At 50.7% G+C, this 26,829-nt stretch overlaps 3 protein-coding genes across 3 annotated transcripts in view; 1 reads left to right on the top strand and 2 right to left on the bottom strand.

The window, feature by feature from the left end:
* The window catches only part of CDC42 (cell division cycle 42), a 40,786-nt gene extending 40,407 nt beyond the window's left edge, over window positions 1-379 (bottom strand). The window contains exon 1 of the mRNA XM_065421456.1: window positions 317-379. The gene's annotated coding sequence lies outside the window, so the exon portion shown is untranslated. The remainder of the gene's footprint in view (window positions 1-316) is intronic.
* Window positions 380-6,694: 6,315 nt separating this feature from the next.
* C22H1orf50 (chromosome 22 C1orf50 homolog) lies at window positions 6,695-17,038 on the bottom strand. The gene is made up of 5 exons (XM_065421123.1): window positions 16,793-17,038; window positions 16,558-16,710; window positions 10,547-10,633; window positions 8,823-8,954; window positions 6,695-7,141 (listed from the first exon to the last, which is right to left on the bottom strand). The coding sequence occupies exons 1-5, from the start codon at window positions 17,036-17,038 to the stop codon at window positions 6,956-6,958; spliced, it is 804 nt and encodes a 267-aa protein (XP_065277195.1). The 3' UTR covers window positions 6,695-6,955.
* P3H1 (prolyl 3-hydroxylase 1) overlaps window positions 17,037-26,829 on the top strand; it is a 31,311-nt gene continuing 21,518 nt past the window's right edge. The window contains exon 1 of the mRNA XM_065421285.1: window positions 17,037-17,450. Within this exon, the coding sequence (XP_065277357.1) occupies window positions 17,037-17,450 (414 nt within the window). The remainder of the gene's footprint in view (window positions 17,451-26,829) is intronic.

The following is a 26,829-nucleotide window of genomic DNA, read 5'->3' as shown; positions in this document are numbered from 1 at the left end:
CGTATCCGCCCCCTGCCCTCGGAAACACCCGCCAGCTCCCGGGGCCCGGAGATTGCAGCCCCGCCCGCAGACAAACTGCCACGGCCCACCGGCCCCGCTGCGCCCGGGGGTCCCAGATCCCCGCTGCTCCGGGGGCGCGCACCGAGGGCGGCTGAGCACACACCCAACCCAGGCCCCGGGCCCGGCCCGCCCGCTCCCCGTGGGAAGGGCCCCCCAGCCTCGCGCGCGAGAATGCCCGCGATCCCCCCTCCATGGCGGGCGCGGGGCTAGGCCCCCCAGGATTCGCTGGGTCCCGTTCCCCGCCGCACTCCCTCACCTCAGAGTCTCCGCCGGGCGTTGGCAGCTCTGTGCGGGTTCTCCTGCGCTCGGGAGCAGGGGCACGCACGCTACGTCACCGCGCACGTACGGAGGGGCCGGCACAAGAGAGGCTGTAGCTTGGGTCCGCTGAGTAGCGGAACTTCCTGGCCCCGCCTCCCTGCGCTCCTTGCGGAGGTAGCTCCTCCCCCAACCCCGACCTTCGGCCCCGCCCGCCACGGGCCCCTCCCCCCCGTCTGTCCGGGAACGCCCATTGCACGCGGCACCTCCCCATCCCCCTGGGCGCCCCATTGCACCTATTGCCGCCTCATCCTGCCCCATCCCCCCAGGCACCCATTGCACCCATCGCTATAGAGCAGTGGTTCCCAAACTGGGGTTCGTGAACCCCTGGGGGTTCGCGAAATGTTACAGGGGTTCTCAGGAATAAATTCCCTAATGGCAGACAGCGCTGTCCCTAGGGACCCCGGGCAGCATGGGGCCCGGAGCCCCTGGACTTCCAAGAGCTAAGCAGATCAAAGCAAGCATATCTATCACACTGAGGAGATTTAAACTTCAAGACTCCTTATAAGAAATGGAAAAGGAGGTGGATATTTTTTGCTGTATTTAAAATTAAATAGGCAGCTAGTCGTGTTTTTAAAATGATTATAAAGAACAAGTTTAAGCTTTGTTGTAACGTGCGTTGTTTGCGTGGACTGCTCAAGACCTGAATGCTTGTGTAGGAGGAACTCTTTGAGTTGGCGTCTTAAATACCTTCATGCTGGTTCACATCTGATACTCCTTGATGAAACATAGGAGCCTTGTCTTATAACAAGCTTATTCAAAGTGATACAAGCTACGAAAGTGAGATCTTGGAAGAGTGTTGCCGTTTTCATAATGTAATCAAAATACTGTAATGATAAATAATAATTAATAATAAATAGTTTGTAATAAGCATGTCATAAAAACAAATTGTGTATTTCCAAGATCATTGCTTTTATAATTTATACTCAGGAAATATTCATTTTTAGGAGGGGGTTCGTGAGACTTGACATTTTAGTGAAAGGGGTTCACAGGTTGTTAAAGTTTGGGAACCACTGCTATAGAGCCTACTCCATCCCTTTGGGCGCACCCATCACCACAGCGCCCTGCCCCATCCCCCTGGGCGCCCCATCACCACAGCGCCCTGCCCCATCACCCCAGGCACCCCATTGCACCTATTGCGGCCTCACCCTGCCCCTTCCCCTCGGGCACCCCATTGCACCTATTGCCGCCTCACCCTGCCCCATCCCCCTGGGCACCCCATTGTGCCCATCGCTATAGAGCCCTGCTCCATCCCTTTGGGCGCACCCATCACCACAGCGCCCTGCCCCATCCCTCTGGGAAGGGGCGGCTCTATGTTTTTCGCCGCCCCAAGCACGGCAGTCAGGTGGCCTTCGGCAGCACGCCTGCGGGTGGTCCGCTGGTCACGCAGATTCGGCGGCATTTCTGCGGGTGATCTGCCGGTCGCCATGGGACCGGCGGACCTCCCGCAGGCATGCTGCCGAAGGCTGCCTGACTGCCGCCCTCACAGTGACCGGCAGGCCGCCCCCCGCGGCTTGCCACCCCAGGCACACGCTTGCTGTGCTGGTGCCTGGAGCCACCCCTGCCTCTGGGCTCCCCATTGCCAGAGCACCCTGCCCCATTTTTCTGAGCATCGCTTTGTGCCTGTTGCTAGCCTGTGGCCTCTCCATCGCCCTGTGTGCTGTTGCCTATTCCTTGCTGTTTCTCTTCTCTCTCCTGCAGCAGCGAAGCCAGTTTGGACACAGGAGGGCAAAAGAGGGGGCATTATTTACTGTTAATTATTTTACAGCACCACCCATGTGCCTGGCTCAATGGTGCTTCTCATCCAAGCTGTAAAAGTGACATGAAGAGTGAGGGGACAAACAGTGGGGAGGGGACAGGCCACTGTCATCTGCCAGATGCTTAATCACCATGGTGCCTTGGCCTAGCTTGAATACGGTTAGATGACACACAGGTTAAATCACTGGTGGCTGGGATATGCTCCCACCCTACCTTTACCAGTGATAGTGCAGTGGGTGGTCTAGTGGTAAGGGCACTAAACTGGGACTTGAGAGAGCAGTTAAAATTTCTGCTTTGCTACAGCTTTCTTTTGTGACCTTGGGCATGTCACTTAGTCTCTCTATGCCACAGGAAATATTAGCCCTGCCCTACCTCACAAAGGTGGTGAAGAATAAATATAGTAAATATTGTGAGATGCTCAGAGCCTGCAGTTTGACACTGAACTCCCTTGGAAGTTAGGAGTCTAATTACCTTTGAGGAGCGGAGCCTGAGTTTAAGTGATTTACCAATGATAACACAGAAAGTTTGTGGCATATCAATAGAAACAAAGCTGATCTCCAGCAGGTTCTTATCTGGTAGTAGAATGGCTTAGCCAGTAGGTGACAGCACCCATCCTATTGGGGTTAATAATGCCAATACACTTGTGTGCACAATGCTCTTAGTTATGTAAGTGCACAACACTGGTATTAGCCTCCTTTCTCAACTAGGGAGAGAGACTGAATGAGTTAGGAGGGAAGCATTGTGCTCTGCCAAACCCAGACTTTAGTTTTACTGGTGGGTCAGACACTAAACAGTCCGTAACTTTTACCACTTTAGAGCACCTCCTGAAGCAAAGACAGGCTAGACATGCGCATCCTGCTTAGAAGCACATTCACAACTCAGCACTTGTCAGATATGGACTGAATGACACATGGGTCCAGAGGAGCCCTGCACTCAGTCACTAGACACTTTGAAAGCCCCAGGCATGTGGATGGAAAATGGCATTCTAAGTGTTTTGGCAGAGTTCTAGATTAGTAACCCAAGAATAGCATCTGCTGGACTCCCCCAGGCCTCACTCCCCTGAAGGAGGCAGCAGATGAAAGGTGCCCTGCAGGTCCTAGTTTCTTGAACCTATGACATGCTGCCCCCCACCCATGCATCATCATCAGGGATTCTAGTTTTCCGTGATAAAAATCCCCAAATTCTCCAATAAAAAATAAAAATGCTTTTAAACAATTAAAATAAAATGCTGAACTTTAGTTTCCCTAGCCACTATATAGGTATCTGTCAAACACAATGTTTTATAGTTTAAAATTGTAAATATAAGCTGACAGCCCAAGCCCCGCCAATTCTCCCGTTTATCCAAATTTTTGATGATCTGATCTCAGTCCCAATTAGATCAGATAATCAGGGTTCCACTGTGTATGTTTTTCATTTTTACATTTTGTGAAAAAAAGATTCTCTGTAAAAATGCAAATTCCACATTGTTCCATGGCAAACAGATTTCTAGGATCCTTGATCATCAGGAGAGGTAGAACCTACTCAGCTGACAGGAAGAGGGGCCATGCCAAGAATAAGGTACTTACATATTTAGTTATTTAAGACCACAACTGATTTATTTCACTTTCTGCAGTGCCCAGTTAGGTGCTCTGGGGACACATCCATTCAATCCACATACAGTGGAGGTCTAGAGTCCCCAACATACTTCTCACCCAAACCCCAGCTCTCTAGGAAAGGTGATGAGAGTTCTCTTAGAAGCTCAGCCCTTAGCCACCAGGAGAACAAATGGACCTTGCAATATGATCTGAAGGGCAACAGATTCAAAACTTTGGTAAACTGAAGCAGGGAGCAGATTCCACCATTGCAGCCCCCTCTCTGAACATCCCTCCATCTCCCTTCCAATTAAATGGGTTGGGGACACAGGTGCAGGAACTAGGGGTGCTGACATACCCTCTGGTTTGACGTGGTTTATATATATATATAGTTTACAGTTTGGGTCAATGGCTCGCAGCACCCCCCTATAAAAATTGTTCCAGCACTCCTGGGTGGGGAGGATTAAGCTTGGATGTCCCGGATGATCTGGGCCACTGGGGCTATAATGGGGGACAGGCACATCTTGCAGGTGTTCAGGACAGAATCCATTTAAGGCTTTCTAGGTTAAAACCTACACTTTAAAGGGGCAGCCAGTATCTATAAGAGCACAAAGGTAACGTATTCCTTTTAAGAGCCATTTCAAAGCTCCCTGTGAATTACAGCAAACTCCTCACAGCAAGAAATGCCCTATGCTGCCACCAAATGGAAGCAGTGCAGATTCACCAAACTGGCCACTATGGCAGGAAATTGTGCATAAACTGTGAGGGGAACCCAGAACCTTTTCTTTGCTTCCTGCAGAGTCAGTGCATGAGATTTCAAATGCTCTTTCAGTCATAGCTCAAGTCATAGGGGCCTCCCACCTACTTAAATGTTTCCCCAGGGCTGAAAACAACACTGGAAATATTTTAATATTAATATTAACTGCTATAGGTCACTGCAATTTATAACCAGAGCTGGCCAGCTGACTCTCCAACTGGGCTGGATGTCCCGGTCCATGTGACATTCCAGTCAACAGAAAGGATGCTAAAAGCGATTCCTGTGCAATAGGCAGAAAGATCAATACTCTGTTATATAACTGCCTACTTGAAATAACTGAGGCTTTTTTTACAAGATTAAACCTTTGGCTAGAAGTTTTTTTGTTTGTTTAAGATGGTTAAGTCACCAAGGCAGAGAACTAGTTTCCCTGTGTGTACTGAATGTCATGTGCACTTCATCTCTATAGAAATAATATAGCATCACCCATAATAAAGTTGGAGCCAAGGAATAGTTTGCATTTTAGTCCTAGGGCTCTGAAGGTGGAATTAACAAATTAAGATATTTTAATTCAATTCTCAATTTCTATTCTTTGGTACTGAAATATAAGTGAGCAGCTGAGAATAAGAGAAAATACCTTCACTAAGTCACCTCCTGCCCTCCTGGAAATCCCAGAGACTTTGTGATTTAAAACCAGTGCTTTGACTCGCTGTGCTTAGAAGTTATGATTCATGTGAAAGTAAACCCAACACGCAATGGGAATTGCATAATAAAGAGGTATCATGGGGTAGCCTTGTTAGTCTGTAGCCACAAAAATGAGGACTCCGGTGGCACCTTAAAGACTAACAGATTTATTTGGGCATAAACTTTCGTGGGTAAAAAACCCACTTCTTCAGATCTGAAGAAGTGGGTTTTTTACCCACGAAAGTTTATGCCCAAATAAATCTGTTAGTCTTTAAGGTGCCACCGGAGTCCTCATAATAAAGAAGGGAGAACAGATCTCTCTTTCCTATTCTGGCAGCACAGCTGCTTCTGAAATTCTTTTGTGGTGGAGTATTCGAGGAAAACCCAATAACACAATGCTACAATATTTAAGATGAGCACCTAGGAGCCCTGTGTTCAGTCACACTAGACACTTTGCATGCCCCAGGTAGATGTATGTGAAAGTGAGAGGGGTGGGGACAGGGGTCCCAGCTAGGAGGTGTAGACTCTCCCTAAGGGTCCCCAGGCTGGTTGAACCTGTTCCTTCCCACTGTTCAAAGATAGAGCTAAATAGGCTTCATTAGGAGCCTTTGTTAAGTACTCAATGAAGATGGAATCACTTGCTATGGGGCAGTGTTTCTGCTATGTCTACACTAGAAACTTCAAAGCACGCCAATGGCAGCGCTTTGAAGTGTGTGTGGTCACGTGGGGCTGTCCACACTAGCACTTTAAAGTGCTCAAACTTGCTGTGCTCAGGGGGGTGATTTTTCACCCCCCTGAGCCAGCAAGTTACATTTTATAGTGCTCTAAGTGTAGACGAGCCCAAAGAGACTGACCTACAGAGGTCACAGGAGACAGGCAGGTGGCAGCAGGTGGCAGGGCAGCCAGGCAGCAAGGAACAGAAGCTGGCAGGGTGGCCAGGCAGAGCAAGTGCTCAGATGGTGGAGCAAGCCTGGTGTCTTCTTCCCTGAGTAACACTTCACACAAATGCACTTCTGACCCCTGGGTCCTCACTGACCAAGGACAACCACTGAGAGTGGGGGATGGGGAGGGAGCAGAGGGGGGCAGAGAAAAAGAACTTTTGGTTGTAGAACTCAAGCACATGAGGCTCCTGGTGGGGAGCTGAGAGCCCCTGGGGACTGCAGCCTCGCTGGGAGTAGGGAGCCCCCCATTCGTCCTGGGGTAATAGCCTGAGCTGTGAGGGACTTTGTCAATTTCATGGCTCCAGCACTGAACTGTGAAATTGACAAGAATGACAGCCAACAGCCAATGTAAATATCCCCCAGTGTCCACACACACACACACACACACACACACACAGTGTCACCCTAACTACACCGACATAAGCCCCACGCCTTGGAGTCCCATGGAGGTGGAGTTATTATATCTGAGTAATAGGTCACTTACATCAGCAGGAGCAAGGCTGTAGTGTGTGCACTGACATAATTGGGTCCATGTAGGCTGCCTTATGTCCACTTAACTCTGTAGTGTAGACCAGGCCCTAGTAAATCATGGGAGAAGATACTAGAGGAACTTGAGAGATGTCTGTTCTTAGAGCTGGTAGAGTAATTAACCAAACTACAAGTTGTCAGATGCTGTGGGGCAAGGCAGAAATGGTTTGTGTTAGAGTTTTAAATGAAAATCTGGAACTAGGGGTAGCTGAACTGAGCTGCTGAAGTCTGTTTTCATTTCTTGGTCTCTATTCTTAGAACTCCTTTTGCAGTAGTCAGGTAAGGAAAATCCATCCTTTTCTAGAAGCTGTTCAGAATGCCGGAGCTGTTCTTGCCGGCCTGCTTCATTTGGTGAGGCCTTGGAAGTTGGGCTCCGTACACTGAGGCAACACTGCCTGCTGGCTCAGCAGCTTGTCAAGGATGCTAATTTCAGCATCTCGTTTCTCAATGTTCTCGGATGAAGTCCAGGACATGTCGTGCTGAAGCTTATAGGCACCAAGGAACTCATGTGGGCAACTGGTCCCCCATTCCTGTAGAAAACAGGTGACAAGTTCATGTCAGGATTTGGTCTCACTCACGGGAAGTTCAACTGTAACACAGATTACACACAGGACTGTCTACTAGGACTGAACTGCTCTACCAACATTGATAGATTTTAATAGTCAGAGTGCTGTCACACTTCCTAACAAAGGACTTTCCCCAATTTTGAAGGCTTGCTTCCCTTCTTGTGGTATTAATGATTTGTTAGCCCTCCGAAGGAAAAAGTTGTACCTAGACACAAACGTGGTGTATTTGAGTGTGTGCTCACTAACATGAAAATAAGAATGGAAGGTGTATGTTAAGAATAGTAAAGCATATAATAGCTATGCGTGTGATATGGGGGGTGGGGGGAGATGGGATTCAGAGGATCTTGCCTAGACATACCTGTTCGGGGGGGAAGGGGGAAGCAGGGGGGAAAGAGGACAGGTACCAGGAGTCATGAATTGGAGGATTCAAGCAAACTCACTCATGTTAGTTTGGTTTGATGAAATACCCAAATGCTGGTTTCAAAAAACTTAACACGAGTACCAGGCTATTCAGAGTCTGTGACCTCCCTAGAGATGCGAGATTAAGCAACCCTGCTAATGACTCAGGCATATTTTAAGGCCTATTACCATACTTTCTAATACTCCATACTCTCTGTGCAGTGACAGAGCTGACAGGGACAAAGCAGTGGCTTAGCCAACTAGAGGCATTCATTGCCATGGGCCTCGATTTGTGGTTTGCTCCTTTCTGTACTATGCCATTACAAAATTTGTTTTTATTAAAGAATGTGAATTGGATATTGGACACTTCAGAGAGAAAATACAACTTTTACCTAAGAGGAGGTTCCTCGGAGTGGGGTAACATCATGAGCAAAGCCCTAGAAGGCTGTGATCTCTATTCCTGAACAATCACAGTACTGGTATAGAGTGAGCATGGTCATCAGAAGGGGGCCTACTTAGAAAGCTGCTGCTGGGGTACATGGGGGCGGGAGGAGATGGTATCACATAACATAGCATTCCAGCCCTTTGGGGCATGTCATATGTAACCCTCTTGATATGTAACAAGAATCCTCAATTTTATATTTAATGAAAACTCTAAAGGTTCTTTAGCTCACACCCAAGGAAAGGACAGCTGTGGCTGCCTGGAGCAGGGGAGCTTCTCTGAGACCTCCCCACTAACAGTTAAGTAGCCCCTGGTTTCCATGTCTAAACACATGAAATGCTCAACTGTGAGGAGTCAGTGAATCAACTGTTGGGCTTAAACATTGGAAAAGATTGTCCTGAGAAGATTCACTGACATGGGGTTCAGAGGAGATGGATCGGCAAGTATGCATGTTAATTCCACCAGGAGGGGACTCCTTGAAATCTCCCATTCAGTTCTCAGGTCAACCTAGATTTTTTTATTTTTTTTTTTTGGCCTGCTTTCTAAACAGCTAAAGTCTTTTCAGCTTTCCTCAAAGACTATTTCACAATACAGCTCCCAAGCCAACCCGTGAGCACAAACCAAGTCACCAACAACAAAAACTACCCTCTTAAGAGCAGCTTTGGTAAGTGCACCCCCATTGGGTCAATGGACCCTTTGCTGAGAGAGCCGACAGAATGAGACAGCCCCCAATGTGTGCTGGCGACATCCCCTTCAGGCTCACTCTTGATTCCCACTCTTACACAAGAGTAGGTTACCACCTACCTTAGGAGAAAGGATGGAAAAGTATCTCTGGCCACTTTCCCGCCTGTACAGGTAGTAGATGTTTCCTGGTTTCTTCACAATATTGCAGGCTACATGATGAAGATCAGCATCTCTGTTAGCTTCGTCCAAGACCTACACACAACAGAATTGTAAGACTCCTGCCCCCTCTGAAATCCACAGCTGAAAAATAAAATGCAACGCTAACACCTCAGACTATACAGCATGCCCTCCAGCACTGAAACACAGCAGCAATTCTGCACCAGGAACACTATGCTGTAGTTCTGGAAAGGAAGGGAAGAACCTCCCGCAGTAAAGTCAACTAAACAATGTGGGCTAATTTGTGCCAATGTTTCATAACTATCAGCACTACGTAGACTCCTCCCTTGGAATCTAGCTTGGCTGTTCCATCTAACAGACCTGCTAGACAAAGGCCACAGGTTTATTAGTGAGCATGGGGCTTCATGGCTCCAAATTTCAAGTTCCAGGACTTGCTTCTTAGAAGTTGGGGGGGAAAGGAAAACTTTTATAGTTATCTGTTAACTCTCTGAGGCTTCCCTAGGTGTCTACAATGGCCAACTACAACCCAATGGAGTGTCAGGGCTAAGACCTGCTAATGATGGATCACCACCAAAGACTCTGGGCTGCTCAGTTGAGGGAAGCAACACAGATCCTGCCTTTACTAGATAAAGCACTTGCCTTTCACACATGGGTTCAAATCTGTCTCAGGATCACAAATCAGTCAAGTAACTGAGATCAAGTCTATAGGGAACTGTGTCCTTAACAAGCGAGGACAGAAATTCCCTGTGAAAAGCATGTTACACACCCATCCTTGACACCTCTGCTACTTTCGAAACAGTCATACAGACCTCGAAATCTTGTCCTCCCTTGGCTTTTGTAATTGTGTCAGCTCTGAGCTCGCCTTCCATCTCCCTGGTCATTCAGTCAGTATCTCCTTTGGTGGACCCTCCTATTCTCCATAGACCCCTCCAGGATTATATCCTAAACCCAATCCTCTTCTCCCTTTACATCCATCCTCTCTGAAAATCTAACTACTCACATGGCTTCATTTAGCTTTTTATGAAGAGGACAGCTCTAGCTCTCCACTCTATGGAATCCCAGATCTCCTCCTGGATGTTTTGCAATCAAGATTAATTTAACATAGCTAAAACCAAGCTTCCCAAACCACCTTCCTTCCCAAACCTGGGAGTAAGCCATCTTTGAGTACTCTTTCTCCTACCCCACACATTCAGGTTGCATCCAAACCTTGTTGTTTCTTCCTCTGTAACACCTAAGATGTTAGCTTAGATACTGGAGCACAATTCTGTGGTGTGGGAGGTTTATGTCACAAATCCTATCATTCCAGTGAGACAGCTGCTTTTGCTTTAGAGAGTGCTCCTTTCCCAAAGAGTATGAAGTGTACAATCTCCTTTACTCCATAAAGTTGGGAGCCAGCTCAAAGGTCTGACAGTTTCTGGTCACATATTCTGTATCAAGACTTTTGCCCTCCTCCTTCCACACACTACTCATTCCTGGAAAGAGATTTCTCTGCCAGCGACAGAACGGTTTCTGAAAGAAGAGTTGGACTGCTGCCTGGTTTTTCCTGTTCTCTGTACCATGAAATGGATACACAACTCCAAACCATGTACCATTCTGACAGGTACTAGAAATCAGTTCAACCTGCAGGATTGACAGATAAGCACTGATAATGCTAAATTCTTCCTTACCTTCCGGGCCTGCTCCTGCAGATACCGGATTTGCTCAGCTATGACAGTCAATCTGTTGCAGGCATTAGCTCGGATGAATTCATCTGCCTGTAGGAAAGAGGGAAATTTTAATAAGCAGGCATCAGAGAAAACTTACTGGCCTTCTCACTCCTTGCAAAGATTAGTCTGTATGGGTTCAATGCCTGCCAGCTCCACTCCCACCATGTCGGCCTTTCTGACCTCACCAAAACTCAGGCTGGTTATTTCAGGTAATGTGATGGAAATTGTACAGTGTGCATTGTTACACGAAGACTGGCATGAAAATTTGCCATAAGCAGCCTGAGTTTTGGTATGGTCATAAAGTAAATGCTTCCTGAACCTGTCTGATAAGGTTTATGCTCTGAAACACGAGATTTGTCATTTAGCCAGGCAAAAGCTCCTAGTGTAAATATAGCTAGACAACATAACCATACTTTTGCTGGTAAAGCTTGTTTAATTCGAGAACCTGCAATAGGCTAGACCAGTAGAAGCTCAGTTTTGCCAGTATAAGTTGTGTCCACTAGGAGTGCTTTGATGGTACAGTGTAAAAGTTTAGTCACACTTCCTGTAGCAATAAGTTCCACTCTTCAATTGTGTGAATAAAAATAGATAAAAAGAAATACTTTATTTCCCACCTTTTAATTCCATTAAACATTCCCTTCTTCTTCTGTTTTGAGACAGGAGAACAGAAGTTCCTGATCTACCTTCTCTAAGCCATTCATTGTTTTATGTATTTTTTATCATGTCCTGTCGTCTTGTTCTCCTTTCAAAGGCAAACATGTCCAATCCTTTCCTCGATCATTCTTCTCACTCTTCTCTGAACCACCGCGATCGCTGCAATATGAAGTATAAGCCTATGTCTAAACTTAACACACTCCTGCAGCTGTGCCACTGTAGCGCTTCAGTGTAAACATTTACTACAGCAATATTCTCCCATCACTGCAGTAAAATCCACCACCCTGCAAGGCAGAACTCTTCCATCCACCTAGTGCTGGCTACCTGGGGATTTAGGTCAGCTTAACTACATGGCTCAGGGGTGTGGCTTTTTCACACCCCTGAGCAAAGTAGCTGGGTCAAGCTAGATTTCTAGTGTAGAACAGCCCTTAGTCTGCTGCTATGGAAACATCTGCCTCTTCTTCCTCATTCTGATTGACTAAACAAGTGACGCCTTTTCCCTTGATTTTTTTCTATTTCAAGTACAACCTTGAAAGAAGGGACCAAAAGTGAATTATTTGTATTACAGTAGTGCATAGAGGCCCCAAGCAAGATCGGGGCCCCAATGTCAAGCGACATATATACCGTATATACTTGTTCATTAGCCCGTTCGTTTATAAGCCGACCCCCCCAAAATGGATAGGTAAAAATAGCAAAAACTGTACGACCCTTTCATAAGCCGACCCTATATTTCAGGGGTTGGAAAACTTTGGCTCCCGGCCCGTCAGGGTAAGCCGCCGGCGGGTTGGGACGTTTTGTTTACCTGGAGCGTTCACAGGCACGGAGCCCCTCAGCTCCCAGTGGCCGCGGTTTGTCGTTCCCAGCCAATGGGAGCTGCGGGAAGTGGCGCCACTTCCCACAGCTCTCATTGGCTGGGAACGGTGAACTACGACCACAGGGAGCTGAGGGGCTCCATGCCTGTGAATGCTCCTGGTAAACAAAACAACAATGTATTAGACATTCAATTCAATGATTCCATAGAGTTTAAAATCATCAAATTTTGGTGTAGACCTGTTTATAAGCCGACCCCCGCTCTTTGAAGCGTCACTTTTTTACCAAAAATATTCAGGTTATGAACGAGTATATACAGTATAAAAACAACAAGGAGTCTGGTGGCACCTTGAAGACTAACAGATTTATTTGGGCATAAGCTTTCGTGGGTAAAAACCTCACTTCTTCAGATGATGCTTTCCCAGTCCAGTGCTTTAACCTGAAGACAAGCCCGCCTTCCTGTCTGAATGCTGCATTCCACAGGCGGATGGACCATCTATTCGTATATGTAGTAATACCCTCTTATTCCGTTCCTACAAACGGGTCTCTTATTGGTTTTAACCAGGACTGTGTGTATTCCAAGATTCTGCAGCAGCAGAATTTACAGTGGAATTCATCCCTTGCTGAATTGAGCTCCAGAATCTGAGCTTTCAAGGGTTTTTAAATTGTTTCTAGTCCTTATCATTGCAGCATAGTCACATGAACCAAATGTGAACCCATGTTCTTATCCTGACTGAGGGTGTGTCTACACTACAAGTGCTACAGCAGCACAGCTGTTGTAGTGTGGAGACACTTGCTACAATGATGGAAGTTTTTCTGTCACTGCAGTAAAGCCACCCCCTTGCAAGGCAGTAACTAATTAATCCATTAACCTAATTATGCCTATACCAAGGCTTAGGTTGGGCTAAGTATGACTCTCGGCATGTGTGAAAAATTCACACCCTTGAGTGATGCACCTAGGTCAACCTAAGTTTTACGTGTAGACCAAGCCTGAGCAGGGTACCAAGGGGTTCTGCTGGCCTCCATTGCTTACCCATCTAGGTCCAGTGTGAGTTCTTCAGACAGTCAGACATCATTGTGTAGAGATCATTGCTGACCAACTGGTGATAGCCCACCCCAAGGTTGCCAAGTCCCACAACAGATGCTTCTAAAGATGCCCACATTAGAGGCAAGAGGAAGAGCAAACAGAGGGAATAAGGACAACCCAGGGAATTATAGACCTATTAGCTTAACTTCAATACCTGGAAAGATAATGGAGCAAATCAATCAATCAATTTGTAACCACATAGAAGATAATAAGGCGATAAGTAACAGTCAACATGGATTTGTCAAGAACAAATCACGTCAAACCAACCTAATATCCTTCTTTGACAGGGTAACAAGCCTTGTGGATAAGGTTGAAGCAGTAGATGTGAGATAGCTCAACTTTAGTACGGCTTTTGATATGGTTTCATACGACTGTCTCAAACAAACTACCGAAATATAGCCTAGACGAATCTGATATAATGTAGGTGCACAACTGGTTGGAAAAGTGTACTCAGAGTAGTTATCAATGGTTGACAGTCAAGCTGGAAGGACATATCAAGTGAGGACCTGCAGGAATTTGTCCTGGGTCTAGTTCTATTCAATATCTTCATAAATGATTTTGATAATGGCAAAGAGAGTACACTTATAAAGTTCGCAGACAATACCAAGCTGGAAGAGGTTGCAAGCACTTTGGATAACAGGATTAGAATTCAAAATGATATTGGCAAACTAGAGAAATTATCTGAAATAAACAGGATGAAATTCAATGAAGACAAATGCGAAGTATTACACTTAGGAAGGAATAATGAATTGCAAAAATGCAAAATGGGCAACGATTGCTGAGAAAGGAGTACTGCAGAACAGGATTTGAGGGTTATAATGGATCACAAACTAAGTATGGGAGTACTTGTGGCACCTTAGAGACTAAAATTTATTTGAGCATAAGCTTTCGTGGGCTACAGCCCACTTCTTCGGATGCATAGAATGGAACATATATTGAGGAGACATATATATACACATACAGAGAGCATGAAAAGGTGGGAGTTGTCTTACAACTTCATGCTCTCTGTATGTGTGTGTGTATCAATCTATCTATCTCCTCAATATATGTTCCATTCTATGCATCTGAAGAAGTGGGCTGTAGCCCACGAAAGCTTATGCTCAAATAAATTTGCTGGTCTCTAAGGTGCCACAAGTACTCCTGTTCTTTTTGCGGATACAGACTAACACGGCTGCTACTCTGAAAACTAAGTATGAACCAGCAATGTTGCAACAAAAGAAAACATGATTCTGGGTTGTACAGTATTAGCAGGAGCGTTGTGAGGAAGACAAAAGAAGTATTTCTTCCACTCTACTCGGGACTGTTAAGGCCTCAACTGGAGTACTGTGTCCAGTTCTGGGCACGAAACTTCAGGAAAGATGTGGACAAATTGGAGAAAGTTCAGAGAAGAGCAACAAAATGATTAAAGGTCAAAAAACAACCTATGAGGAAAGACTGAAAAACCCCCACTATGTTTATTTGGTTTGGACAAGAGAAGACAGAGGGAACATGGTGTCAATCTTCAAATACATAAAAGGCTGTTATAAAGAGGAGGGTGATATTGTTCTTCCTATCGACAGAGGACAAGCCAGGAAGTAATGGGTTTAATTTACAACAAAGGAGATTTAGGTTAGACACTAGGAAAAACTTCTTAGCAGGTAGTTAAGCACTGGAGCAGATTACCTATGGAGACTGTGGGATCTCCATCACTGGAGGTTTTCAGAACAGGTAGGCAAACACCTGGCAGGATGGTCTAGCTCAGTGTTTCTCAAAACGGGGGGCAGACCCAAAAATGGGGGTTGTAAGACTACAGGAGAGCAGCAGCTGCTGGCCAGGTGCCCAGCTCTGCAGGCAGCATAGGCGTGCGCACGGGGTGTGCCCAAGCACACACTAATGCAGGGGTGGGAAAATGGCCCCACTCTCCTGGCGCGGCAAGCTGCGGGCTCTGCGCTCCCGGGCTGGAGCGCCCGGCCGAGCGCAGCAAGCCGCCGGCCCCTCCCCGCCTTCCTCCCTCCCCTGGAGCCATGCCGCCGCGCGCACAGTGGTCTGGGGGCCGGGGCTGCCCGCTCCCACAGGGCAGCGTGTCTGGCTCTGCGCGGAGCAGAACATGCTACTAGGAGCCTCATGGTAAGGGGCCCGGAGCCAGGGGCATTGGATAAGGGGTGGGGGCAGTCAGGGGAGAGGGAGCAGGGTGGGATTCCAGGGGGTGGTTGGGGTGGGGGGTCTCTGGAGGGGGCAGTCAGGGAGCAGGGGGGGTTGGATGGGGCATGGGAGTCCTGGGGGTTGTCAGGGGTCAGGGGGTGGATAGGGGTCAGGGCAGTCAGGGGACAGGGGGCAAGGAGGGTCTTGGGGGGCAGTTGGGGTGGGGGGGTCTCTGGAGGGGGCAGTCAGGGAGCAGGGGGGGTTGGATGGGGCATGGGAGTCCTGGGGGTTGTCAGGGGGCGGATAGGGGTCAGGACAGTCAGGGGACAGGGAGCAAGGAGGGTCCTGGGGGGCAGTTAGGGTGGGGGGGGGTCTCTGGAGGAAGTGGTCAGGGGACAAGGAGCTGGGGGGTTGGATGAGTCAGGAGTTCTGGGGGGCGCCTGTCAGGAGGCAGGGGTGTGGAGAGGGGTTGGGGCAGGCAGGGAGCGGGGGGGGTTGTATGGGTCGGGAGTTCTGGGGGTCCTGTCAGGGGGCGGGGAGTGATTGGATAGGCATGGGAATCCCTGGAGTCTGGCTGGGGGCGGGGGTGTGGATAAGGGTCGGGGCAGTCAGGGGACAGGTAGGGGGTAGGGTCCTAGGGGGCAGTCAGGACAAGGAGCAGGGAGGCTTAGATAGGGGGTGGGGTCCTGGGGGGGCAGTTAGGGGCAGGGGTCCCAGGAGGGGATAGTCAGGGGACAAGGAGCGGGGGGGGGGGTTTGGGAGTTCTCAGGGGGGCAGTCAGGGAGCGGGAAGTAGGAGGGAGGGGAGGGGCGGGGGTGGGCCTAGGGCAGGGCTCCCTGGGTGCACACCCTAATGAAATGAGCTGCGCACGCCTGGGGCAGGCAGCACTGCCTCTACCAGCAGCACGGAAATAAGGGGGCATGGTATGGGGGTCATCACAGCCTGAACTCTTTCAGCGGGGTCCCACCAAGGCGAGTTTGAGAAGCCCGGGCCGAGCGAACTCTAGCCCGGCCTTGGCGCAGGGGCTGGGCTAGCCGAGCCGGCGAGAGCCCTTCACGCCCGGGAGAGCGCTGCTCGCCCCTGGCCCCAGCAGGGCCCGTCCAGGCTGGTTCGCAGCGCCGCGCCAGCTCCCCGGGCCGGTGCAGCCCCTGGGGCCCCCCACCCCGAGCCCCATCGAGCGCCTCCGGTAACGGGGCAGCCCGGCTCGCCCCCGCCGCTCAACAGCAGTGCCCGGCCGCGCCGCAGAAGAAGTCCCGAGGGGCCCCGGCCTCCAACCCCCAGGCTCGCCGGGGCTCCTCACCTGCTGCACCTGCTGCGCCAGAGCCACGAGCTCGCCCGGGTCCGCGCCCCGGCCGGCGCCGCGCTCCACCAGCGCCACAGCGGCTCCTGCGGAGAGAGCGCCCGTTAGACAGCGGCCCGGCCCCGGGGGGGGGGGATACAGCCCGCGCTCAGCCTCACTCACCCGCCCCGGCAGCGCCCGCCTCCGCCCGGCCTTCCGCCATCATCGCCGCCGCCTCCCTCCCAAGGGCCCGTACGCCCGGCAGCGCGGGCGGGGCTGAGCGCTCTGTGGGCGGGGCCTGCCGAGTGGGCGGGGCCGCGCCAAGGCTGTGCTCTGCTGCGGACGGGGCTGTGACGATAGGGGCAAGGCTCTGAGGGGCGTGGCTCTGCCGGGCAGGCGCGGCTCTGATCCGAGGGGCGTGGCTCTGCCGGGTGGGCGTGGCTATGATGGGAGGGGGCGGGGCTCTGCCGCCGGTCCTGTCCGTCTCTCCCCGGTCGGCCATGGCGCTGGCTGCGCTGCTCCTGCTGCTGCTGGCGCCGTGCGCGGCGGAGCCCCCGGAGCCGGCCGAGCCGCCCGACGCGCTGTTCGCCGCCGGCTCCGAGGCGTACGCGCGCGGGGACTGGCCCGCCGTGATCCTGCACATGGAGCGGGCGCTGCGGGCCCGGGGGGCGCTGCGCTCCCAGCTCGTGCGCTGCCGCCTGCGCTGCGCCAACAGCACCGCCTGGCCCGCGGGGGAGCCGGGCCCGCCGCCCGCCCTGCGCGACCTCCTCTTCTTCCGGCAGCTGCTGCGCCGCGCAGCCTGCCTGCGGGCCTGCGCCCCCGGCGCCCCGTCCCGCTACCTGCTCAGCGAGGAGCTGGAGCTCGAGTTCCGCAAGCGCAGCCCCTACAACTACCTGCAGGTGGCCTACTTCAAGGTGAGGGGCCCGGGAGGGGGGACCTGAATGAACCGGGGGCGAGCCTGGACCCAGGGAGGGGAGAGAGCAGGTGGGTTGAGGGGGGAGACAGAGCAGGCCTGGCTGGGGATGGCGGAGCCCCCGGGGAACAATGGGGAGCCCCGGGCCCCCATGTCTCTGCAGGGGGGCTGTTTCCAGGTGGATCCCCAGGGCACTTGCCAGGCAGATTCAGAGGGTGAAGGGACGGACTGGCTGGGGGCCCAGTGGTGGGGCTGGGACCCCAGGTGAGGTGGCCAGCAGGTGGAATGGAAGACCATGGGTGTAGCTCTGTCTCAGGTGTCCAGCGCTCTGCTCTACTTAGATAAATCCCAGGGGAAATGAAAGTGCAGCATCCCCTGGGAGGCAGGGTCTCCATGCTCTCTGCATTGCGATGCACATGGACTCCAAAAGCTGGACACTCACACTTCACTCACCAGCTACAGCAGGCAGCGTGGGGGCCGTTTGCAGCCACTAGGACCTTTGGGGTTGAGAAATGACCCTGTCGGCAGATCAGACCTGTTACCAAATGCAGGAGCTCATTTCAATGTGAGACTTCAAGGCTACAGGACCATATCTGGTCTGTCTGCTGCCCCCTAATAAGGAAGGGAGTTCTGTCCACATCGGACACCATCCAGTGCAGCCACTCCTATGTGGCAGCGGAGTTGAGTGTTTTACTAAGCTATGGCCCAGCTGAAAGCCCATGCCCATTCCACGCCGATGGTGTGCACACACTCAGAACTGTCCCTACTGGCTGGGTTGAATCTGGAAAGAATGGTCCCTTGAAATATGTATGCACTAATTATGCTAAACAATCTGTTGCCCTTGTATCTAGCTGTGACTGTGTGCATTTCCCAGACCTGAGGAAGAGCTCTGTGTAAGCTTGTCTCTCTCACCAACAGAAGTTGGTCCAATAAAAGGTACTACCTCACCCACCTTGGCCCTCTTAACAAGGGTCAAAATGGATCCATTTGTCCTTTCCCTGGGTACCAATCCAGAGGAGCCAGGCGCTGCTCTTAATGCAGGCACATTTCTCCTTGGGGAGGGCTTGCGAGCAGTTGTATTAGGCGGGGGGGCTGGATGGTGCTAGGAAGGGAGCCAGCTGCATCTGGAGGGGGAACAGGATGATGCAAGAAGAGAGGCTGTGGGAAGGGTGCTGGGGAAAGTGCAGGCTGTGACCCAAGGAAGTGCATGTGGGATCAGTGGGAGCATGAGATAACACTAGAGATGGGCAGAAGGGTGCTCTCTGGGAGTTAGCTACAGGCCAGTATTGTGCTGTGACGGGTAGGGTAGATGATGGGGGCAGTGCCAGGGCTCTGGCCCCAGCATCACAGGGGCGCCGCACGCTAGTGAAATGGACATTTCCCCCTAACTCCTTTTGTGCCTTGCTTTGTATTTAGCACATTTCCTTTTCCCCAGTTCAGCACATGTAACAGAATCCAGTCTAGAAGCTCTCCATCCTCCCCTCTCGCTGCTCCTCCCATCCCAGGGCAGGGCAATGGAGTTTATGCCACATGTGCAGTCCCAGCTGCTTCCAGATGTCTCCCCTCCTTTTCCTGCAGCAGAAAGTCCAGCCCCCTCTATTCTCCTCCTCCCTTCTTCAGAAGCTGAAATGCCACGTAGTGAGCTGGGGGCTGTATCATCCTTCATGCCCAGTGTAAAGCGATCCACGAGGGTCTCGTGTTTCAGAGCTGATGTCCAGTGCAGTTGTAGTCAGAAAAGTGAAAAAATGGCCCCTTTGTACGCTCCCTTCCTTGCCGCTGGTGTGTCTTTGTCCCATTCAGTGACCGTACTGAGATGTAGAAGTGTTTACACCCATTAGATCTGTATTTTTAGTGGTAATGATGACGCTAGCACTAACAATCTGCCCCACTGGGCACTTAAAGGAAATACCTGCAAAGAATATTCTTACCTGGTGTTGGGGTCTCAATCCCCTCGGGAAATTTTGTATTGCATCGATGATCACATTGACTCTCTGTGACACAGAGACACTCCTGTAGCCCAAGAATAGTGGGCCACAGACACTTTTATCTCTGCTTTGTCCCCCCGAGAAAACTTTAAAGAAAATACTGGGTCAGGTTGATTAAATGTCAATTTAATCACACTTCTGTTTGAATAGTTTTTACCTATTGGCATTACAAGTAACAGCTAAAATCAAATACTGAAGGCAATGAGAGGAAAACTTATTTGTTTTTCAGTTTGTTTACTTTGTGCATTTGACAGTTTCACTCTCCGCTCTATACTTCGTTGGTGTCTCTTGTTACTTGTCTTTCACAGAGCAAGAGGGAAGAGAAAATATTTTTTAAATGGAAAATTGTAGATTAAAAAACTAAAAGTTTGGCAGAGCAGCTTTGGGTAGATGCAGAACCTGAAACTATTCAGCTGTGTTTTGTTCTGTTTTTTATTGATTAGATTTCACCTGGATGGGCCCTCTAAGTTCTCATGAAAATTAAACTTTTGGGATAAGGTGCAGTTCATAGACTCTCCGAAGGCAGAAATGAAAAAGACCCATTCAGCCCCTGCCAGTGCAGGATCAGTCTGTCTGGTGCATTCTGGGCTTTGTAGTCCAATTTTCAATAACTTGAGAATCTGGGCTTCCACTACTGCCCTGTATTTCCTGCTCAGGTTTTTATACCAAACCCATCAGTGCAGTGTCTGAGTGCCTTCCCGAGCTGCATTAAACAACATGCCTGACATCTGTCACACACGATGTCTTCTCCATTTCTTTCTCTCCCCCCAGGGGAAGGGAAAAGGGGGATGTTTTCCCTTGGGAGACTCTTGTTAATTATCATTTGAATGACCATTGCTAAGGCTATGTTTTAGTCACAGGTATTTTTAGTAAAAGTGATGGACAGGTCACAGGCAGTAAACAAAAATTCACGGCCCGTGACCTGTCCATGACTTGTACTATATACCCCTACCTAAAACTTGGGCTGGGGGGGCCGAGAGTGCTCTGCGGGGGTGGGCCAGAGGTGCTGGGGAGATGGCCCAGGACCCTCTCCAGGTGCTGGGGGGGAGGCGGGCGGCAGCGCACGGCCTGGGACCCCCGCTGGCGCTGAGGGGGCGGCGGCCCAGGACCCCCGCTGGGGGCGGGGGGCGGTGGAGCTGGCAGGCTCCCTACCTGGCTCCGCGTGTCCCTGCAGCTCCTAGGCGGAGGGAAGGCCGGGGGGCTCTGGTGCACTGCCCCCGCCATGAGTTCCAGCTCCGCAGCTCCCATTGGCTGGGAATCGCAGCCAATTGGAGCTGTGGGGGCGGCACTTGTGGGGGAGGAACAGTGCGCAGAGCCCCCTCCTGGATCCTCTGCCTAGGGGCTGCAGGGACATGCCTGCCGCTTCTGGGGAGCCCCAGGTAAGCACCACCCCTCCCACACACACACTGCCCCAGCAGCGGCCAGTGCAGCTGGCCCAGGGGCTGCTTGATCTGCTCGGGCAGCCCGGAGCCAGCCACACCGGCCACTGCAGACACACAGCCTTAACCATCACTCCTAGAGGCCCCATCCGAGATCAGAGCCCCATTGTGCTGGGTGCTGTACATACTATACATAACACTGGTCTACAATTTTTGAGAAGTCGTCTGCTTCAGAGATAAAATGTGCTATTTATTATGTATTTTGATGTGCTGAATTCAAATATGACAATTAAAACAACTGATTGGCTACTGTTTCTAAGATATTTAAGTTTTTACATTTTATGTCTATGTATATTGTGTAGATAGTAGAGTTTTAATCATAAATTGTAAACTTAGGTCTTTCATGTGTTTATGGTTGCTTTACATGATAATATTTCACCTGTCCTGTTTATGTAACACTTTAAAAATCAGCAAAAGGGTTATATAAATAAAATTTATTATGAAACAAAAGGCAAAAAACTATTATGTACATAGTTTAGTCCTATTCAGTGTCTACTCGGCGCTTCTTGGCTTGTCTCTTGTATTCATTAAATGGAGCATCTCTTGTCACTGTCCAGCAATAGTCTGCAAGCATTGATGGGCTCCATTTGCCCTGATAGCGTTTCTCCATTGTTGCAATGTCCTGGTAAAATTACTTGCCGTGCTCGTCGCTCACTGCTCCGCAGTTCGGTGGAAAAAAATCTAGATGAGAGTGCAAAAAATGTATCTTTAGTGACATGTTGCAACCAAGGCTTTTGTATACCTTGAGGAGGTTTTCCACCAACAACCTGTAGTTGTCTGCCTTGTTGTTTCCAAGAAAATTTATTGCCACTAACTGGAAGGCTTTCCATGCCGTCTTTTCCTTGCCACACAGTGCATGGTCAAATGCATCATCTCGAAGAAGTTCACGAATCTGAGGACCAACAACGACACCTTCCTTTATCTTAGCTTCACTTAACCTTGGAAATTTTCCACGGAGGTACTTGAAAGCTGCTTGTGTTTTGTCAATGGCCTTGACAAAGTTCTTCATCAGACCCAGCTTGATGTGTAAGGGTGGTAACAAAATCTTCCTTGATTCAACAAGTGGTGGATGCTGAACACTTTTCCTCCCAGGCTCCAATGACTGTCGGAGTGGCCAATCTTTCTTGATGTAGTGGGAATCTCTTGCACAACTATCCCATTCGCAGAGAAAACAGCAGTACTTTGTGTATCCAGTCTGCAGACCAAGCAAGAGAGCAACAACCTTCAAATCGCCACAAAGCTGCCACTGATGTTGGTCATAGTTTATGCACCTCAAAAGTTGTTTCATGTTGTCATAGGTTTCCTTCATATGGACTGCATGACCAAGTGGAATTGATGGCAAAACATTGCCCTTATGCAGTAAAACAGTTTTAAGACTCGTCTTCGATGAATCAATGAACAGTCTCCACTCATCTGGATCGTGAACGATGTTGAGGGCTGCCATCACACCATCAATGTTGTTGCAGGCTACAAGATCACCTTCCATGAAGAAGAATGGGACAAGATCCTTTTGACGGTCACGGAACATGGAAACCCTAACATCACCTGCCAGGAGATTCCACTGCTGTAGTCTGGAGCCCAACAGCTCTGCCTTACTCTTGGGTAGTTCCAATTCCCCGACAAGGTCATTCAGTTCACCTTGTGTTATGAGGTGTGGTTCAGAGGAGGAGGATGGGAGAAAATGTGGGTCCTGTGACATTGATGGTTCAGGACCAGAAGTTTCATCCTCTTCCTCTTCCTCGTCTGACTCAAGTGAGAATGATTCTGGTGCATCAGGAACCGGCAGTCCTTCTCCGTGTGGTACTGGGCGTATAGCTGATGGAATGTTTGGATAATGCACAGTCCACTTTTTCTTCTTTGACACACCTTTCCCAACTGGAGGCACCATGCAGAAGTAACAATTGCTGGTATGATCTGTTGGCTCTCTCCAAATTATTGGCACTGCAAAAGGCATAGATTTCCTTTTCCTGTTCAACCACTGGCGAAGATTTGTTGCACAAGTGTTGCAGCATATGTTTGGGGCCCACCTCTTGTCCTGATCTCCAATTTTGCAGCCAAAATAAAGGTGATAGGCTTTCTTAACCATAGTGGTTATACTGCGCTTTTGTGATGCAAAAGTCACTTCACCACAAACATAGCAGAAGTTATCTGCACTGTTCACACAAGTACGAGGCATCTCTGCTCACTTGGGCTAAACAGAAATGTGTCCCTTTGCAAAATCAAACACTGACAAGAGAGCACGACACTGTATGATTTCTAGAGCTGATATAGGGCAATTTGTTCAGCAGAGTGATGTAAGCTTCGTTATGATTGCATCATCCATGACTTCTAGGAATAACATGATGCAAGTCATATAATTTATGACGCAATACCAGCTTCAGATTGCATCATTCATTGTTTTGCCTAAAAAGCAAGTACTGTCCAAACCCAGTCATAGATTTATTCATAGATCCAGTCAAAGATGTATTTTAGTCATTTCTGGTTTAAATTGAGATCCCTTCCCTTTATAACTCACTTATCCTCCGCCATTCCCAAGTCAAGGGTCGTATATACTGACCCAATAGCATATCTTGAAAACTAGAGCCAATCAACAATTTTAAGCATCATTTTCGTTCTCAGTGACCCAGAATTAGTAAAGTTTGACTACATTTATTTCAGAAGCATTTTGGCTGTAGAGCAGTGTAATAAGAGACAGTCCCTGCCCTAAAGATCTTGCAATCTAAAGAGACATAATGGGTGAGAGACAGGAAAGATTATTATTCCCCTTGTACAGATGGGGGAGATGAGGCCCAGAGATTTGCCCAAGGTTATACAGGGAGTCTGTGGCAGAGCTAGGAACTGAACTCAGATCTCCTGAGTTCCAGTTCAGTGCTTTAACCTCAAAACCATCCTTCCACTCCAAAATAAGGAAGCATGGGCAAAGCCTCCCAAAACCTGGGAATGAACCAGGGACCTTTAGATCTTAGTTGAAATTTTGTGCTGCCCCTGCAGGACAGCCAGACTTTCAAACAGCTGGGATTAGCAAATGCAGTAGCAGCCCCAACCTAGGGCTCCGTGGAAAACAAAAGAAAATAAATGTTTAGACTGATGCAAGGTATAGGGTGTGTATGGAGAGCTGGGGAGGAGAGGGGATTAGTGTTTTGGTTAGTGAGTAATGACAGCCAGCTGTGACACAGGCAGTTTATGATGTTTCATTCAGTCTGGGTCTGGGAGACATGTTCCTGGTGAGTCGGCAGGGACTGGCTGGGCTGGTACAGTTTTCCACACAAATTGTCTTGAGGGGATGTTCTCCTGTGGTTCTAGTACACAAGCAGTTGAAGAAGCCAGTTGCTTTCCCTAGTAGATTAAGCTTGTCTGGTCCTAGCATTCCCCCAGAGCAGTGTGGGATTTTCACTCTCCAGCATTGCACATCATCCCGAATTCACTGGGTGATTTATTTGTGCTCTCAAGCTGTGGGTCTCCTTGTAAAGTTGACCCGTGACCTTTACAAAAACGTGCTTTTGCCCTTTTTTGCTGCTTTGTGATGGATTCATTTCTGTCACGGAGTAAGGGGGGACTCAGGGCCCTGCACCCCCGGCTTCCTGCGATTCACCATGACTCTCAGCCAGCCAGTAAAGCAGAAGGTTTATTTAGACGACGGGAATACAGTCCGAGACAGGTCTTGCAGGCACAGACAACAGGATACCCCTCAGTTAGGTCCATCTTGGGGTCCTCGGGCACCCCAGCCCCCTCCAGAGGTCAGAGCCCTCCCTGCCTCCAGCCACCTCACCAGCCAGCTTCCCAGACTCTGCCTTCAACGACCCCTCCCACAGCCTTTGTTCAGTTTCCCGGGCAAAGGTGTCACCTGGCCCCAGCCCCCTCCTGGGTTCTCATGTTACAGGCTCAGGTATTTCCAGTCAGTCTCCCATCCCCCAATGCAGACCATCCCAGCCACACTCCCCTGTCAGCACTCACAGACCACAGTAAGAACAGTCCCAGTTCGTCACATCTCCCCCCTTCGAGACCGAACTGAGCGGGGTCACTTCAGCCAGTGACCCGGGGAAGTTCGAACCTACCCCCGTTCCCATGGATGCCCCCGCATCCCTCCCATTCCTTGGTGAGAATTACACCAGGCCCCTCCAGTTTCACGCCCCCCCTTAGGTCGGGGGTGCTCGAGGGCATTCGCAGTTCGCATGTGGGAAGGGTTATGCGGCCTGTGCCCTTTTCCCACCCCAATACCCCTGGGGTTCCAACTGGGCTGGGGTCTTCTCCCAGCGCTCCCGTCTGGAGGTCTGTGCTTCGGGCTCTCTTGGTTCAGAACCCCCCTTTTAACCTTGGCCACCCTCTGGAAAGGCTCCTCTATGCTGGGCAAGGGTCCTAAAGCCGTTTTCCCCTTGTCCCGGGCCTTCCTCCCCCTCTGACAGGGGTCACAGGACCGGCAGTACTGCTGGACAGTAACAAAGACCCCAGGCCAGTAAAAGCTCCGTAGCAGCCTCTGCTGGGTACGCCAGGTTCCCTGGTGCCCTGAGAGGGGAATGTCATGGGCCCGGTACAGCAGCTGGCGGCGATACTTCTGGGGTACCACCAGCTGCCTCCTGATCCCCCCTGACTCCATTTTCCCTGGGGGAGCCCATTCTCGGTACAGGAACCCCTTCTCCCACAGGAACCTTTTCCGGCCACCTCTCCCCATGGTCTGTACCGCACCGAGGTCGGCCAGGTCCCTTATCTTCCGCAAGGAGGGACCTTTCTGCACCTCGGCCTGGAACTCAGCAGCTGGGACAGGGATGGCCACCTGTTCTCTCTCGCCGGCTGGGTCTGAAGCCGCAGCCTCCCTGAGCCGTGTCCCTGGGTGTTCCCTCCCCACCAGGTTAGGGTCCTGCGCCTCGGGCAAGGCACCCTCCCCAAGGTCAGGGCGCAGTGCTCCTCGCCGGCTCTGACTGCGGGTCACAACCAGTGCATTCTGGGGGTTGCTTGGCCAGTCCTCCAGGTCCCCCCCCATCAACACCTCAGTGGGCAAATACGGGTGTACCCCCACGTCCTTGGGGCCCTCCTTGGGCCCCCACTTCAGGCGTACCCTCGCCACAGGTACCTTGAATGGGGTCCCACCCCCCCCCGTCAGAGTCAGGAAAGTGTTGGGCACCATCCGATCTGAGGCCACCACCTCGGGCCGGACCAGCGTCACCTCTGCGCCCGTATCCCAGTATCCATCGACTTTCCTCCCATCCACTTCCAGGGGAACGAGGTACTCTTTCCGGAGGGACCGCCCCGCGCCCACCGTATAAACCAAAAACCCTGAGTCTGGAGCATCCCGCCCCGCAGAGGAGCAGGCCTGGGGCTCTCCTCCCTCCTTAGCAGGTGGTACTCTGCCAGCCCCCCTTCCCTGGGAGTGCTGCCTCCGGCTGGGTCTCTACCCAGTCAACCCTCTGTGGGTTTGGTCTGCTCAGTCTGTCCCTGAGCCTGGGGCACTGGGCCCGTATGTGACCTCTTTGGTCACAGTGATAGCAGACCATGTCCCAGGGGTCCCCTCGAGTGGGCTGGATGGACCTGACGCTGGATCTTCCCCTTTGGTGGGGTTTCTCCGTATTTTCCCGCTGGGATGGCCCATGGTGACTCTCGCTCTGCGTTGTGGTGGGACTGTTCCTTTGGGACTCCTCCCGGCCAGCCCCTGACCGGCTCTTCACAAACTCATCGGCCAGCCGGCCTGCATGTTGCGGGTTCTCTGGTTCTTTGTCCCTCAACCACAGCCTCAGGTCGGATGGGCACCGCTCATACAGTTGCTCCAGTACCAGCAGTTTAACCAGGTCCTCCTTTGTCTGGGCCCCAGCAGCCCATTCCACTCCACGGATGCTGCGCGTGGCCGGGAGGATCCCCTGCTGGCCGGCGAGCGTTGCCGGGAGGATCCCCTGCTGGCCGGGGGGGTCACTGCGCCCTCGGTATTTGCTGGGCTCCTCCCCACCCTTCCCCTAGGCGTAGGAAG

Source organism: Emys orbicularis, chromosome 22 (genome assembly GCF_028017835.1).
Source record: "Emys orbicularis isolate rEmyOrb1 chromosome 22, rEmyOrb1.hap1, whole genome shotgun sequence".
Classification (NCBI taxonomy): Eukaryota; Metazoa; Chordata; order Testudines; family Emydidae; genus Emys; species Emys orbicularis.
Note: the sequence above shows the minus strand (reverse complement) of the source record. Positions and strands in the feature narration are given on the sequence as shown.

Coding starts and splice junctions, on each gene's coding strand:
- C22H1orf50 (XM_065421123.1), bottom strand. CDS start 17,038: ATGGCCGACCGGGGAGAGACGGACAGGACCGGCGGCAGAGCCCCGCCC. Junction 16,711..16,792: donor CCCCGCCCGCGCTGCCGGGC/GTACGGGCCCTT, acceptor CGGGTGAGTGAG/GCTGAGCGCGGGCTGTATCC. Junction 7,142..8,822: donor TTTCCATCCTTTCTCCTAAG/GTAGGTGGTAAC, acceptor TGTTTTCTACAG/GAATGGGGGACCAGTTGCCC.